Source organism: Phalacrocorax aristotelis, chromosome 3 (genome assembly GCF_949628215.1).
Source record: "Phalacrocorax aristotelis chromosome 3, bGulAri2.1, whole genome shotgun sequence".
NCBI lineage: Eukaryota > Metazoa > Chordata > Aves > Suliformes > Phalacrocoracidae > Phalacrocorax > Phalacrocorax aristotelis.
This window is the reverse complement of record NC_134278.1, coordinates 126,278,352-126,294,206: the sequence shown is the minus strand read 5'-3', so window position 1 is coordinate 126,294,206 and position 15,855 is coordinate 126,278,352. Positions and strand designations below refer to the sequence as shown.

Here is a 15,855-nt window from a genome sequence, read left to right as displayed (position 1 = left end):
TCAGATTATGAATGAGGTGAATGATAAACTAGGGTTGAGAAGCTGGCTTTATGTGGCCTGCTTAATAAGAAAAATTCCCTGGTAGCTTTCTCCTCATCTATCAAAGTTAAGGTTTTTACTCTTAGAATAGATTATTTATTAGAGATGTTTCAGTGGCGGTAGGGGTGGAGGACCCTTTTTTAAAGAGAAATATATATCCCTGAAAGCAGGTAGTAAATTTTTGCCTTATAAATTAGGTAATATAGTAAAAATAAGCTGTACGGTAAATGTAGGGGACAAAATTGAGTAGTAAATTCTTACTACAAGGTACCTTCATTCTTCCCTTGTAAATTACTTAATTTCCTGCATTTGCCATGTCAGTCCCATTCCTGCATCCACCTTGCATTAAGAATCAAAGTGAAAACCATCAGCTGCAGCAGTCTATCATTTTGTGTTTCCAGTGGAGATAATTTAAGTATAACACAGTGACATTGAATATTGATAGAAGGATGACAGGCTGTGATTAAAGTTTTGTGCCGGGTAAAATAAATGGTTGGAGGATTGAAGAGAAAATGACAAAAATATTGTTCAGTATTGTGTGGTATCTTGTTTTTTAATAACACTAATCAAATGGCCGTTATTGTTTTTAAGCACTAGAAAAATTGTTCTTCTTCCTTGTTTTGAACAGGCCTTTCAGAAAAGAGAAAGCACACATAAAACATGTACGTGTCTCATAAAATACGAGGTGGTAGTTCCGTCCTTAAGACGTTGATATCAGGTTTTTTTTTTATGTGCAAGGGAAAGATGTCATGATTTTTAGCAGATTTGTTTTAGATTTCAGTTTTGATTCTAATCCTTCAGTACCCTCGATGCAGTACATAATGTTTTACTGAGTAGAAGAATTTGTGGATAATAAGTGTAGCTGATAGGCTTTTATTTTTTAAAAAACATCTGGCAGAAAATGCTGTCAGATATTTATGTTTCTCTGTTTACTGAGATCACTGTGAGGGGCCATGTATTTTTACATGAATATTGTTTCTTGTTATTAGCCTCTTTCTATGAAAAATTCTCAATGTCTTAATGGGAAGTAATTTTTTTAAGAAATGTTTTATGAAGTCAGTTCATGTTAATAGTATTTGAATTGTCTGAGAAATTTCCTTAGAAATCTTAGAATCCATCCATCACAATAGAATGCATTTATCCATTTTTTAAAAATTATACAATCTACAGAATCGGTGGTGTAACATCATGCTGCGTATGAAATGTCCAAAACTGGTATAACATATTAATGTGAGAATATAATGACTCTTCAAGTGAGAAATATTTTGATGCATCCCATATAATTTAGGTTTTCCTTTGCGGGGGGGGGGGGGGGGGGGGGGGAGAGTGGAATTTATGGGAGAGGGTTCAACTTGCGTCTGGTTCATCACTTTGTTAACAAAGTTCTTGCTGTAAAACATAATGCTTCATTAAATCAAAATCTGTGGAACTAGAAAGGAAAATGGAATTCTGGAAGGAGATCAGATAATGCTGGTCCCACTTGGTTTTGTCCTGGGCAGCGATTTGCTTCCAGCCCTCCATCCTAATGCATGGCTTGTCCTGCCTTCTGCACCGAGGGCTGTATTCTCAATAATGTATTTCAGCTGCTGATAAAAATCATTCAGCTACAAATCCGAAGCGGGGAACTGCCTACACTCACAGCTCCCCTTTGTTTACCCTGCTTTGACAACTTGGTATGTACATTTAAAAATTCTGCCCCTCATTTTGTAGCGCTGTGAAATACATAATAGATGGTATGTTAATTTTGCTTCAATGCCTCTACCATTATGTTAAAAGGAAAGTATTTATACAAGTTAAAAAGGCTTATTTACTTCATATACGTACATCTTCACGTACTATGAAGTCCTTCAGATGAAAATGAAACAATACAATTAAAATTGTTTACAATAGAACATAATACATCTAAACACAACATGTAATTTAGATGTTCTCAGTTAGTTAATTCTATGGTGCAGCTTATGCTTATTCTGTGCACGGTCTTTCGTAGGATCTTCATCTAAAGACACTACCCAGAGCTACCACAAGTAATAAAAGGGCCGTGTTACCTGCTAGATAACAGTGCGGGGCGGGGGAGAGAAAATAGAGGCAGGGAAGAAAAGAGTTAAGTTTTCAACTGAAAGGAGTATGAAGGCTTGTGGAGGTTGTCCCTTCAGGCAGACCTGCAGAAAATCACTGTCCCTGGAGTGAAAATTCAGGCAGGGGCAAGGAGAGGTGTGAAAGAAGCAGGCAGCAGCAGTCTGAAGGAGATTGTGCAGTGTTCGAGTGGTTATGTTCCAGCATGGCATTTTTCCTCCCAAAGTGGTTTTGTTACACTTCGGTTCCATTCTGTGGTTTTTTTTTATACTGGGCCTAGGGTGTTAACGGTGTTAAATATCTCTGATGAGCAGGTGTCTGCTCGTGTTTGGGGTTCTACTCCAGGACTTGTCTGAAATTTGACTGATGAGGGCAAGGAGGGAATTGAACATCAGTTGCTCTTCTTTTTGCTCACAAAGCCAAGAAGTGATAGCTCCCAATCCCAACGCAATTTAAAAGGCTGTGGTGGGTGTTCCCTAGCAATATCGCAGAGGTTAGGCCACTCAACAAAGACACAGGAGACCTGGCTCTAGGTACTCTGCCTACTGCACCTCCAGGTATACTCTGCCCTGCTGCTGCATCCCTGAGGAGAGGAGGATGCCGTAGCCACCACATCGAGGGCTGGGCTGGGGGCTCTGCTCACCTGTTTCCTCAAATCTGACCCCTTCAGTACACTTGCCTCCGCTCCTGGGATGCTCTAGAGAGCAGAGACACTGCTATCACCCGCTCTTCAGGCTGTGTGAAAGTAGTGTCCACATCTCGCACTGTCATGTCCTGTCTGGGTGTGCTGGGTGTCTTTTTAGATAGGGCTGTTGTGCAGAGGTCTTGGTCTGTGGCTTATAGGGTGTTGATATTAGAAAAGTCAGCCCAGAGTAAAATTTGTAGGTGTTGAAGATGTAGAAGTCTAGAAGTCAGATAGGGATTGTGAGGATTGCTTTCTCGGGCTCTTGTGCTTCTGATCCAGAGTATTCTCCAGTAGGTCAAACATCGTATTTGAAGAAGGACAGCTACTTGTTTTCTAGATGTTATTGTATGTTTTATAAGGGAAAAGGCAAGGTCAGAGAAGCAAATTGCTCGTGCCAGAGAAAAGTACTACAAACTTCAGACTTAGCCTAGGAGTTCTAGCTAGTCTCCAAGTTAGGTGTTAGAGCAGGTTGTTACATGATGGGAGTGAGGAGTCTCCTGACCTTATGGGAGCGAGTCTTGTTTTTACATGGAGAAGAACAATAGTAGCGCTGAACAGCAAACATGTGTTGTCAGTGAGCTTTGAAATAAGGGAGTAGGAAGAACGTCTCACACTCTGGGGGACAACCACATGATCAGGACAATGTGATGTCAATTCATTAAGATTTTTGGCTCCTGAGAAGAATAGAGAGGAGAGACTCCATGCAAGAAATTAAATTGTGAAATCGAGGTTGTATGAAGGGGTTTACAGGATTAGGGAAACTTGCAAGAAGGAAAAACACAAAAGTTTTCATTTCAGATGTTTAGAAAAGGTGACTTTCTAGTGTGTGGGCCAAGGAAAAAAAAAAATTTTGCTCTTCAGGCAGAGTCCAGGTTTTTTGTCCCTTTCCCTGCACCTTCTTTCTTCTCTCTTTACTGTTCATCAGCTGAGAGCTGTGGTCTCATGAGCCCTAGCTGTAGCCTTTCCCTTCTCAGTCTGCTGCTGCACACCAGCCAGATGGGGAAAACAGAGTTATGTGCCTCCCTCTTAAAACCTCATGTGACTGACTGATAGGAACATTGTGGTTCTTGGTTTGTTCAACAGATTGGTGAAGGCATCTTAAAATATAACAGCTATGGTTAAAGATCAAGAACTGATCAGGCTGGAAACCTTTTTTTTTTGTGAAGGGGAGAAGCAAAACATAAAGGGCTATTAATGCATGACTGCGAATCAATATGATAAACCAGATTAGAGAGGTGGATTTCTGCTAACAGTAAAGCAATACGGTTGCTTTCCCTCCTCTAAGTGTTATTACTTTACTCCATACTTTCTTTTACTTGCCTCCTTTGTTCACTGCATGGCTGTTGCCTTAAGAAAAGTCGACAAAGATGTAACTAAATGTGGAGTAAGAAGAGCTAGTTCCTTCCCTGTGGTACCAAATATAAATAGGAGTGAGTGACCAAAATACAGACACATTTTCCTTGTACAATAGATCAACAAAGAATGGGGATATAAAGCAAAGTCCTTTGATTTGCATTGCCATTTTCTGCAAGCCTCAAAACTTTCCAATCGTTTTAATTGTTGTAATGAAAATCCATGTTGTTTCTGCCAGACTATTTTTGTTGCATTTTGTTCACTTTCTTGTCAGAGAAAACTGCCTTTAGGGTCAGTGAATGCAGTGTTAAACGTGTGTGCCAGGTACTGGGAAAAGGTAAGTACATGCTTTCCTGAATCTGCACTTTACTGTGGCTCACCTATTAGAAGGAAGTTGTCTGGAGTATTTCTTCTTAGAGATGGTTAATCTCCCCTCATAAGTTAGCTTTTGTTTATGCAGTTCTAAATAGATATCTTAGTATGTAGCCCTTTAGCTTCAGTCTCACTGTCTTGGTTTTCAAGATGTGGCTTCTTAAAGGGATTTCACTTCAAATAAGCAACATCTATCAGCTCACAGGGTTGACCTCAGGGTGTTATAAACCACTTTTAACAATTCACTCACCAAAGGGCAATGCTAAAAACTAGAGATGATGAGATTTACAAGTAGTGACGTCTCCCTGTGTTGGCTCCGATTTGCTTTTAGGGAGATTTTGGGGGACTTTGTTTTGTTTTTTAAAATAGGGTTTAATATAAAATCTTCTGGCTATTTTTACATGGGCATGTTTTCATTTAGGCTGTAATGTTCAGGAACTGAATGTGCCTTTTGTATGTATGCAGAGCCCTCAATAAGAAAGTCATGTTCTCACAGTTCCAGTTAGCACTATAAATAGCTTTAGAATAATGTTGTGCTGAGACCCACATAGAGAGCCCCCACTGATATCTCTGGGAATGCTGTGAAAAGACAGAGGAGCAATGTTCTTTGGACGTCAAGGAAGAGTGAGAGAATCCTTAGTGGATATGACTCTCGACATAAATTTCACCCAACGTTATGTGTAGATTGAAGATATCCTCTAGTTTCATTGTACCCTCTGGTCTCCGGTGCTGTTTCCTAGAAAACTACTTGTGACTTGGTAAAGGCATTTGCAATTACAATTTCAATTGCTGCTTTATGAAGAGAACTCAAGGATGAACCTCTCTGTTCCACATTCATTTCCTCCTGTCCATAAACATCTGTTTCTCTGACAGCTCTTCCATCATCATCAACTTGACTGAATCCAGAATTCTCCCGGCTGCGTCCTTTTGTGCTGCTGTGGATGTCTCAGTCATTCTTCAAGTCAGTTTAGGCCTGCTCTTGTAGGTTCTTTCTGCAAAGTATCCTTGAGATAAGACCTGTCCCAGCTATCCATCCAGCTAAAAAATTACTGGGGTTGAGTCTTGCTTCTCACTTACTTCAACGTCCATTTCTCTGACCATGACTTGACAAAAGCAGTCTTGCCCTACCCTCATCCATTCAAAGTGCTGTTGCCACTGCAATGACTGTGCGCGCTCTCCCTCTCATATATTAATTTTGTGTTTCTGATCATGTCGCTTTGGTTTTCTCCATTGGTTCCCTCTGTCCTGTCACATCAAACATACCCACTTGCCTTCAATGTCAAGGCTGCTCACAATCTTTTACCACCTACACAGGCTTATTTTTTTCTTAATATCAAAAGACTGACTTCCATTTACAGATGTTAAACCACACTGGTATCAATCATTTGCCCATTATTACGTTTGTACCAGCATCTTTTGCCTTTCTTACATGATTCTTTTATGGAGGGATGGAGATCTTAGATATCTGCTGGCCTGTTTCATTGGCCTCTTGCAAGTCCTTAAAATTCTCATTCACTGTGATACCTCAGTGTACTTAAAAGTGATTAGACTAATTAGCTACTGATGTAACTAATTAAACTGTTGTGCTGTAACTAACAGTGCCATGTTCAGTCCACTGTTGTCTCAGTGTTTCTTTGAACATCCTCAGCTGTACCCTAGCTCTTGTTGCTTGTTTTAAGCCTAAAAGTCTTTCTGAGAAAAGGGCCATCATTGCGATCCGTTTGGTGTTTGTACAAAGCCTGGCACTTTGGAGTCATGAGCACTCCGGCATTTGGAAGCTCACATGAATAGGTGATTAAGGTATGCTTCGCTGTTGCTGGGTCTCTACAAATGGTCGATGGATCGTGATTTGTTGTGGATTCCAGCAAATTGTTCATGGCACCTCCACTGAACTTGCCACATATACCACTTCGGTAGTAGTGTGCGGATGGGCATGTAACACCTAGAGGTTGATACATCTTAAAGTATTTATAAGTATAGGAATAACACAAAAGCTGAACCAATCTTGAGTCATCATTTTGAAGAATTGCATGCCTGAAAAAATACACTGTGTTCAGTAAAAGCATCCACATATTTTTGGCTTCACGGAGACTGACGTCTCTGAGATACGAGAACTGAGATGCACCCATATACCACGGATAAATGCAAATGCACTTTTAGTGTGGATTGAACATGCATAAATCAAACTCTGAAATTCAGTTGAGCTTGATTTTACACCTGATGTAAAAGCTAAAGAGCTTTGTATGCTGGGGACAGCATAATCTTTAATAATTATTTGGTTTGTGTTTCTGTGTCAGCTATTTGCAGCTTTCAAATAATTTTCATTAAAACGGTGTGTTTGAAAAATGCTTCTAAGCACTGAAGTCCAAAATACAGACTAAAAGATGCAGAGTCCTTGGACTTTGGTATTTCAGAATATCCAAGTATATGTGCTTTCACTGATTTCCATTGAAAAGTTCGGCATAACATCTTAGTATCTTGGTTCGAGACGTATGAGTATTACAGATACAAGGATAAAACTAAGGTGTGCTTAAAATAAAAGCAATCTATTAGCAGTGTGTTCAGTAATTGCTGATTGTTAAAATGGGTGTAAAACTTAGATGCAATCAAAAGCATGGTGACCGATGAGCTGAGTCATGGCCGAATAACAGCAGCCCAGGCACTGTTACGCTGTGCTTTTATATATGCTATTCATCTTCTCCACTGTGAATACTACATACATCACTCTCTCTGTCCTAGTTTTGTCAATAGAGCTCTTCATTAAATTGAATAGCCAAAACAAGCTATCTACTGGAAACCCTGATTTAGGTCTCTAGTGTATTTTCTGAGCCTTTAATGATAAGCCATATATAGCCGCAAACAAAGTTTTTCAAAAAACAAGTAAATGGGCTTATGTACGTCTGCAGGGAAATGCTTTGGCTGTGTATCCACGATGATGTGATTGACAAGTAGAGAAACAGTGCAAGTATTTTATTTTTCTGGCTTGGTAAGTGAAATGCTACCTGGATGGAACACAGAAGTGTAACCCAGTGAAGATTTTTTCCCTTTGTAATTAGTGATACTCTGAACATCTTGGGGAGACCAATTTGTGGACCTCATGCTGCATTCTGCCTTCAACAAACATATATACTGGCTCTAAGCACAGGTCAAGTAGCTCAGCTTCTGTGAATTTTACAGCTTCCATCTTGTAGAGTTTGTAGAGTTAAAAACGTACCTTTGTTAGAGTAATGAATTCGCTGTGAGCAGTGCAGCTCCTTTATCCTTCATTTAGAATAAAAGATAAGCTGCTATTTAATTTAGTCAGAAAAGTTAAATTCATATACTTATTCTCCTTCTTTTAGTCACTTTATAATTGCTTACTATTATAGAGCAAATTATATAATTTGAAAAGGGCTGTGAAAAAAATATTGTGGTTATTAGATATTAGCATTCAAATCTGTCTTGAAGTGTGTATTGCCATGGGAATTGGAGCTTTTGAGTCCCATCCCAGGCGCTGCCACTGATCTGCTCTACTTTAGCAGGCAACCTAATCTTTTGGTTCCTTAGAGACAACATGTATGAGATGGAGATGTGACCACATCTCTTCTGAGCAGTATGGTGTTAGTATTCAGTGTCGTGTTCTGAAAAACTGTTTATGTCTAGAAAGCCCATTTACTTTGGGTGAAAATATCTATTGGTCGGGTCTCAGGAGCAGTGTCTGTAACATACATGTACATCTCTGAGAGATGATCAATGGATTAGAGGTATGAAGACGTTTGGTATTTTGAATTTCATAATACTTTTAATTTGGTGGGTTAACAAAGTAGAAAAAAACCCAAAGCGCATTGGTGAGAGATAAGGACAACACTCAAAAGTATAAGACTGAAGGAAAGGAAGAGTATTATAGTTTAATGTAATGTGATTCACCAGAGTTGAAGCAGGCACGTTTCAGTCTAAGAAGAAATTTAGTTGTTCCTGTTTTCTAAGAATTAGAGCTGATTTAATGCAGTAAATAGTGTGACTGCTCATACATGATCTTCTACATCACACTCAGGAAAACTACATGACTGCTTTTAGGATGACAGGTCTGTGTATCTGGTAGCATGAAGGAAGCTCTGATTGCAATCATGAGGCCCCTGGACTTGCGTCCGATCAGGAGAAGGTCACATGCAGCCAGTGTACCCCATACAGTTGGAAGCAACATCTTGGCACAAAGGGGTTTTTTATGGTGTTGGCTTTGTAAAAGGGCCATAATTTTACTGCTTTTCAGTTTGAAATAGCTTGTGTGAACTCTGTGGAAGTATTTGAGCTGCTGTTGGGTTTTTTGTTGTTTTTATTTTCCTATTTAATAATAAGCAGTCACCCCAAAAGTTACTTGAAATAGCAACTATTCTCCCTGAACTGCAGTTATATTTTCTTTTGGCTTTTATTTCAGCTGCGGGAGCCAGCTGCTCCAAAGAGTGTGGGAAGCTGACTTGGAGGCCTGTCAGCTGTTGATCCGAGGGTTTCAACTGAAAGAAACCAGTTGCTGTGCTTTTGAGGAAGAGGAGAACCAACTGGATGAGATGGAGATGACTGCTGATGGCCCATCCGATTCTGAGAAAAGAAAAGGAGGTCACTTTCCAAAGGGCACAGAGTGGGGCACTGTTCCCTGCCCCAAGCGCACCGAGCTAAAAGAGGTATCTGAAATATTTTACAGCTGCATTTCAAGCAATACTGCTGGTTTTCCTTTTTGAGAGGAGGAGTTGAATCTGGGTGATGGGTCAGCAGGGCAGGTTAAGTATAAACTTAACATCTGGCCTCCAATCTGGGACATGAATAAAATAGCTTATTAGCTTCTCAGAAGCCCTTCGACCCTTTTTCCTTTCACCATCAGTCTTTTTCAAATGCGGAAATTATTCAGGCAATGAATACAGAATGTACATCAGGATTTAAAGGAAAAAGGATTAAGTATTTACACAAATTATCAGCTGTTCCTCATCTCACTGACAAGTTTCACTCAGAGTTAGTTCTGCTGACTTGATAGCCTGGATCTATGTTAGCTGAAGTGGGGAGAGAGTAAGTTTTCCTCCCCTAGTGAAATGGTCAAAGGCTTCCTAGCTCAGATGCTGGTAGGCTTCCAGCATCCAACAAATATTAAGAGGAGGAAAAAAATCATAAGGCTTAAAGGGTTTGACAAATTTCTTTTAAGTCTTTGTGTTCTGCTCTGGAATGCCATCCTTGCTTAAAAATGTACAGCTACCTAATAATCTTTTAACTGCACTGCCAAGGATAACAAGCTGTTAAAAACTTCGTCACCCAACAGCACCACTGTGACAAAAAAACCTCCAACAGGAGTTGTCAGTTTAGTTATCTTGGAATTTGATTGACAAAAATTAAAAGTGTGCTTAATCACACCTGATGTTAAGAGCCATTGAACTGTGCGTTACATTGAAAGCTGATGCCTAGTTTTGCATTTATACTGGCTGGGAGTTAGTGGAAAGCAGGCCCTTGCCTTACTGTCAAATCTCCTCTTGTTAGTTAAATTCAGCTTCAGACTGATTTGCAGGCTTTTCCTAGGGAAAACACTTTACGGACTGACTCTACATAGAGGGCTCTTTTATTGGAAGTGGTCAGTTGTGGCTTTGATTTCCACACCCCTCCCCACCTTCTCTCCTGCCCCCCATCATATTCCTGATGACCCTGCTGAGGTAATACGAGCAGTTCTGTTGGTTATGGAAAGCTGCACTCCCCTTTCGAAAGTGCAGCTGGGAAGCTCGGGAGGGTTTGGGGTCGTGTGACAGTTTCTGTAGCACTCCTGAGATTTGTGCTGTAGATGATCACCTATTTCACCCCTGCAAGATCAGATTGCTTCCCTGGACATCAGCATTGCTATCCTAGAATGACATCGAGGCAACTGAAGAGAGGTGACTTCTGGTTCTGGAGAGAGGTGCAGGACTCGGAGGAACAGGTTGCCCGTATGTTTAATGGAAGAGGAGAGCATATCTGCTTCCATTAAGCTCCTCCTTTTGAACTTGCTTTTTGGTAATTTCCTTTCTGCCTCTATCAATCATAGAGGGAATTTAGGGAGGCTACCTCCCTAACTTCAGCTCCTCAGCTAGGTGTGTAAGCTTTGTGCTGTAAATGCCTTTGCCTGGGATCTGTCCTGTCCTGGTATTCTGAATAAACTCCATTTTGAGAGCATGCCAAAACCCATTCAGAATATGCTGTGTAAATATGAGCAGGAAGATGCCCATCAGTGAGGGACCTGTGGAGGTATTCCTGCATCTATTCCCACAGAGCTCCTAGGACTGATAAACTTGAAAGAAAAAAAGAAGTAGTTTTGTTAACAGAAGAATGTTAATTTGTTTTCTAGCTTTTAGCAGGAGTTGAGCAACGCAGCTATGTTTCATCACAGCTTACTTGACTAGCCTTCCTCTGCTTCAATGCTTCCTGCAGCTTTGACCATTGAGGCAAAGTTATGCGTCAGTGACGACTGCAGCCCATTGCATCCATAAAAAACCTTAACATATAGACTGCGTTGTGGTTCTGGAATTAGGGTTGGTCAGCTTGCTTTTATACTTTCAGGAACTAGGATGTTTTTCTTATTGTGGGGTATAGAAGTTTTACCCGAACAAGTAAACTTTAGGTAGTAAAGCTGGTGGGATCTCATTAGGAGTGAAGGGCAGTATCTAAGCTTTTAGAGAGGAGCCATAGCATAACGTTCCCTACCATCTCCCAGTAGTTCATCACAAGGCAGAATCTAAAAATGAACAAAAAAACTAACACATCAGCTAAAAATGACTGCTTCCAGTCTTTATCATGTTGAAGTTCAAGAGAGAATGTCTTGATTTGTAAATGGACTTAGTTGAAAGACCAACCACTTCTGTAGCAAAGTGCTCTGTGACGTGGTACTGTATATTTCTATTTAAAAATAATTTAACGTTTGTGACAAAAAAGAAAATAGCGGTGTTGCTTTTAGTCTCTAAATTTAGCCATTCATGTGACTTTATTGGAAAAACTTACTGTTGTCCATTAGTAGTGAACCTTTTTGTGGCCGTTTATCAGCAAGTGGGGATACCTAATAGAAAAGAATATATTTGTCAAAATATTTGGGTTGATATTATTTAACAAGGCTGTGGTGTCCCTGTGAGAGAAGTAGCTTGATGGGGTTGCCATGTTTCTAGAATGACTATTCAGTTCAACCGTGTCACCTCTATTCCCCATTGGGGAATTTCTAGAGAGCTGTTGGTCACTGAAGCAAAAGGAACGAGTGGCGTTCTTAGTGTTCAGAGGTTACTGAATTACTTGCTTCAAAACAGTGTAGCAAAGGGTAATAATAGCATATGTGCATATATGCCTTGGAAGGTACATTTCGCTCCCAGGTGATTGATTTACTTTATGGCGAAATGCTATAAATGGAGCTCTCCGGTTATTTATCATGCCGTATCTGGCTAGGTATTACTGTGGAGTAGATATTGGTTTTGCTGATGTATATTATAAATACAGTTTTCTTGCATATAACTGTATCTTACTGTATAGGTTTCATTAGAAAATGAAGAAACAAATAAGAAACATAATAAGAAAAGCAAAACAGATGAACAGAAAGAACCCTTCACGTAGATCCTCAGATACTGCTTTGCAGAGGGGCTGTTTTTCATTTTTAGTTAAATATCTTTACTAGGTCATAAAATGTGATGTGTTCTGGTATAAAACATGTAAGGTATAAATTCTTTGAAAGTTCAGATATTTTATTGTCATGTGTGAGCATAGGTTTATGAACTGTCAACAGTTACTTTATAGTCTTCATAACTGTGTTTTCTAAGACAGTACAGATTTTTTCCCCCAGTTTGTTTATGTGGCATCCCAAAATAATCCGGTAAATCAGATTTCCTTTGTAACACTGACTGTTAACCAGGGAAGACAATCGCATGCTTTGGCAGCTCAGCTTGTTGAAACATTACCTCTGATTTTTTGGTCAAGAGTGAATAAAGTGAGGCCAGCAAAAACCATCCTGTGGAACACTTGAGTTACTTAAAAATTAAGAGGCACTCCTCTCAATTACAGATAATTCATTAGATTATAGTATTTTAAGAAAATGGTGAAGCAAAGTTATAGACAATGTTACTAGCCTCAATCACATCAAAGTCAGCTTATTGTCCACTGTATTTGAGATAGATTCTTGAATTTTCATATAAGCATGTACTCTCCAGCTGGTAGCTGTCTTTATGAAATTAGGGTAGCCCATCACTGCAGTTCTCGTTTGTCTTTTTGTGACTAACGGGGCTTGATTTTCTCCCAAGTCTCTGAGGAATTAAAGGTGGGTTCTAGTTTTCATCCCCGAAATGGTTCATACTTCTAAACTGACTGCAAATTATTTTCCCCAGGTGATATGAGTGAGGTGAAAGTTGCTATGATCGTTATTACATAAATAGACACATATCTGGGTGATTTCTAGAATGTACAGTAACATTTCATTTCTCTTCAGACATTTAACGCCTGCTTGTTCCACTCCTTATGATAACTTGCTTTATTTTTTGCTTGTTGATAATGTATGTGTAAGCGAAACCTTTGCATAACACCAGAAACACCGATGATAACTAATAAACAGAGATATGTGTGTGTGCTGGGAGCTCCCTAACACCAAGTATCTTGATGAACATGAGTATGTGTGCACCTGCAGGCTTGAGTTCCTGACCTATCCTTTTTTCTTCTTCTTCTGCTATCTGGCATGCTGTGCAGTGCTCCCTCTTAATCACTGTGAAGGAAAGAAACACCTACTAGATTTCAAGAAAATTGAGGTGATTAAAGTTACAAGGTAAAAACCAAAATTCAGTAGTGTTACCTATTGTAAGTCAGCATTTTTGGTAGTTTTCCCATCAGAATTCTTTGTAGATCCCTTCTCACTTTTTCACCATAAAAGAAGCAGAGAGCAGGGGTTAGAGTAAGCGCTGCCGTCTTTTCCTCACCTCCGCATACCTCCGTTTTTGCCATCTGGGAAGATGTTTTGGAGTCTTCTGTAGAACACGATGGTGTTGGGAAGGTGTTCTGTAATTGCAAAGCCTTAATTTAATTCACTTTTTAAAAATATTGGATGTTCTAAGTGACATTAAGTGGATAGTCATGAAAAATAATTATTAATATTTAATGTCGTGCCTGTCATTAAAAAGAAGTCATCACAGGATATGACACAATATTTTTCAGCATTTAGCGATAGCAAGCACCAGGAAAGCCTCTGTCAGCAGGCAAGTGTGCAATGTGTAAAGGACAAAGCCTTTAGAAAGCTAAATAAACTGTGCTTTCATTTGAGTTTTAATTAAATGCTGTATTTGCAGAGCTTCCAAAATAATTTGGAAACTTTAAATTTAATCTTAATTTTAAATGTCAGCATTAAGCATCAGTGAAAGTCAGCATTTGAATGGTTTTCATATTAATCCAAGCTGGAAAGGATTTCTGTAGCAAGAGGCAGGTGGCATGTACACAATGATCAGATCATCGTCGTCCAGTCGCACGCGCTGTCGTGCAGGAAGATGCCCCTTAACTGCCTGTGATACTGTTGTGTAGTATCTGCTGGTAAAAACGCTCACTTTTTAGCTAGAGATCGTGGCATCTCAGTAAGCCTAATGCTTACGTGTATTTTGCAGTAAAAATATAATCAGAAAATTAATATTACAGGTAAAAGAAATCAAAGCAACCCCTCTTCAGACAGATTACTGAAAATAGTACCCAGTAATAATAATGCTCTTATGGCAGAGTAGTGATTTTGCACTTTATGTATGTACATATATATATATATATATGAAATGGAACACTAAGTATTGCCCTACCAAAGCAATATCCCGATCTCTGTTTATTTAAAGTTTATCAATACCGTCACGTGCGATAACTATTAATGATTTTCCAATAGCGTTAACGTCAAATGTCTTTGCTCTTCAGCCAATGAATGAAATATTGGCTAATTTCTTATAGACTTCAGAGATGAAAAAAGTTTTGAAAGAGGAACTGCCTATAGTTAGCACGTATTGCCAATACAAAACATAGTGGGCTTTCTAGTTTCTCCTGCCCAAACTCACTTACAGAGCTTGTGGCAAATAATTTCTGTAGTCTCCTGAATGGTTTATAGATCTGTAAGAGCTTGATAGAAAAGGCTTTTTTTTTTTTTCAATCTATAGTTAGTCCTTCAGTTTTAGAGGCAGTATTCCTTGTGGGTTTTAACTGGGAAGCCAAAGGCAGGCTTTAATAAAATGTATTCCAATTTAGCTTTAAATATTGGGTGGCTGCCACTGCTCCGTTATAAATGCAATTGAAATGTTTCATGCGTGTGAAGCAAAATGATGTAATTGTTCAGCTTATATAACTTTTTAATGTGCTATATGTTTTTTATAAGTTCCATTTAAATCTTACTGTTTGTATAGCATGTATCTACGGTATACTTAATAATTTATCTCTAACAGGTTATGGAAGACATTTCATTTGGAGCAGAGGGTCATTTATCTGAGGTAAGTGTTTTCTAGGCAGTATAAAGTGGTGATATTGTACAGACTTTTCTGGGTCTCAATTAGAACTAATGACACTTGTTTTTATAATATTATCGTTGGGTAAAAATTACTAGAGAGTATGTGAGCACTTAGGAAAGCAACACAGGCACAACCAGAGCGGGCCCATTCTTTTTTTCCATTTAAGATAATGGCAAAATAGCTGTGTATTTCAGGGAGTTTATTGTTAAATCCTGTGCTAGTGCTTCAAATACATGCCAACAACAGGAATATGTTGGGGAAAAGCAGGACCAATAGTATTAAGCCATCCTTACCATAGCACTGTAGTGATGCTTAGGAATGGGACAAAATCATGATGCTTTACTTCTTCCCTTATGTACCACTAAAAAAAACCTTTTGAATTTACTTTTGAAGTGTAAAAGCATACTGCAGCAGAATACAGCGCAATAGGAATTTCTTCTGAACAAAAATACTGGATGTTCTTCATTTTACACTATTTTCATAAATAAAGATGTCAGATCCTAGGCTATATATTTAGGAAAGTCTAGGATAATTGAGTAACATGAGATGCATTTCCTATGAGAGTAAGCAATGAGAAAAACCTGTTCCGTACAAAGCCTGTCTACACACAAACTGAGAGTTCAGGTAATATATGTGTAAGGAGAGTTATACTGGTTCTAAGAGCTGTAGTAATTCAGTCTGGTCTGGTTTTATATTGGTATGCCTTGGGTTGCAACTTACATATTAAGGAAATTTAGTATCCAAGCATTGTGTCCAGCCAGCAAATTAATTACACGGGTAAGTAACCCCCAGTTCACCTTCCATAACAGCATACATGCCACCTGTCAAGTACAAGTGACAAGTGCTCAGCCAAGCAAA

General features: G+C 39.1%; 1 protein-coding gene across 6 annotated transcripts in view; it reads left to right on the top strand.

Moving 5' to 3' along the window:
- The window catches only part of DISC1 (DISC1 scaffold protein), a 216,067-nt gene that overhangs the window by 180,311 nt on the left and 19,901 nt on the right, over positions 1–15,855 (top strand). For 4 of the 6 annotated variants that reach the window (XM_075089494.1, XM_075089491.1, XM_075089492.1 and 1 more), the window contains exons 12-13: positions 8,937–9,180; positions 14,935–14,979. In XM_075089494.1, coding sequence (XP_074945595.1) covers positions 8,937–9,180; positions 14,935–14,979 — 289 coding nt within the window. Of the gene's footprint in view, positions 1–8,936; positions 9,181–13,222; positions 13,299–14,934; positions 14,981–15,855 lie in introns of those variants that run through there. The other 2 variants (XM_075089496.1, XM_075089495.1) reach the window with 2 other exon arrangements.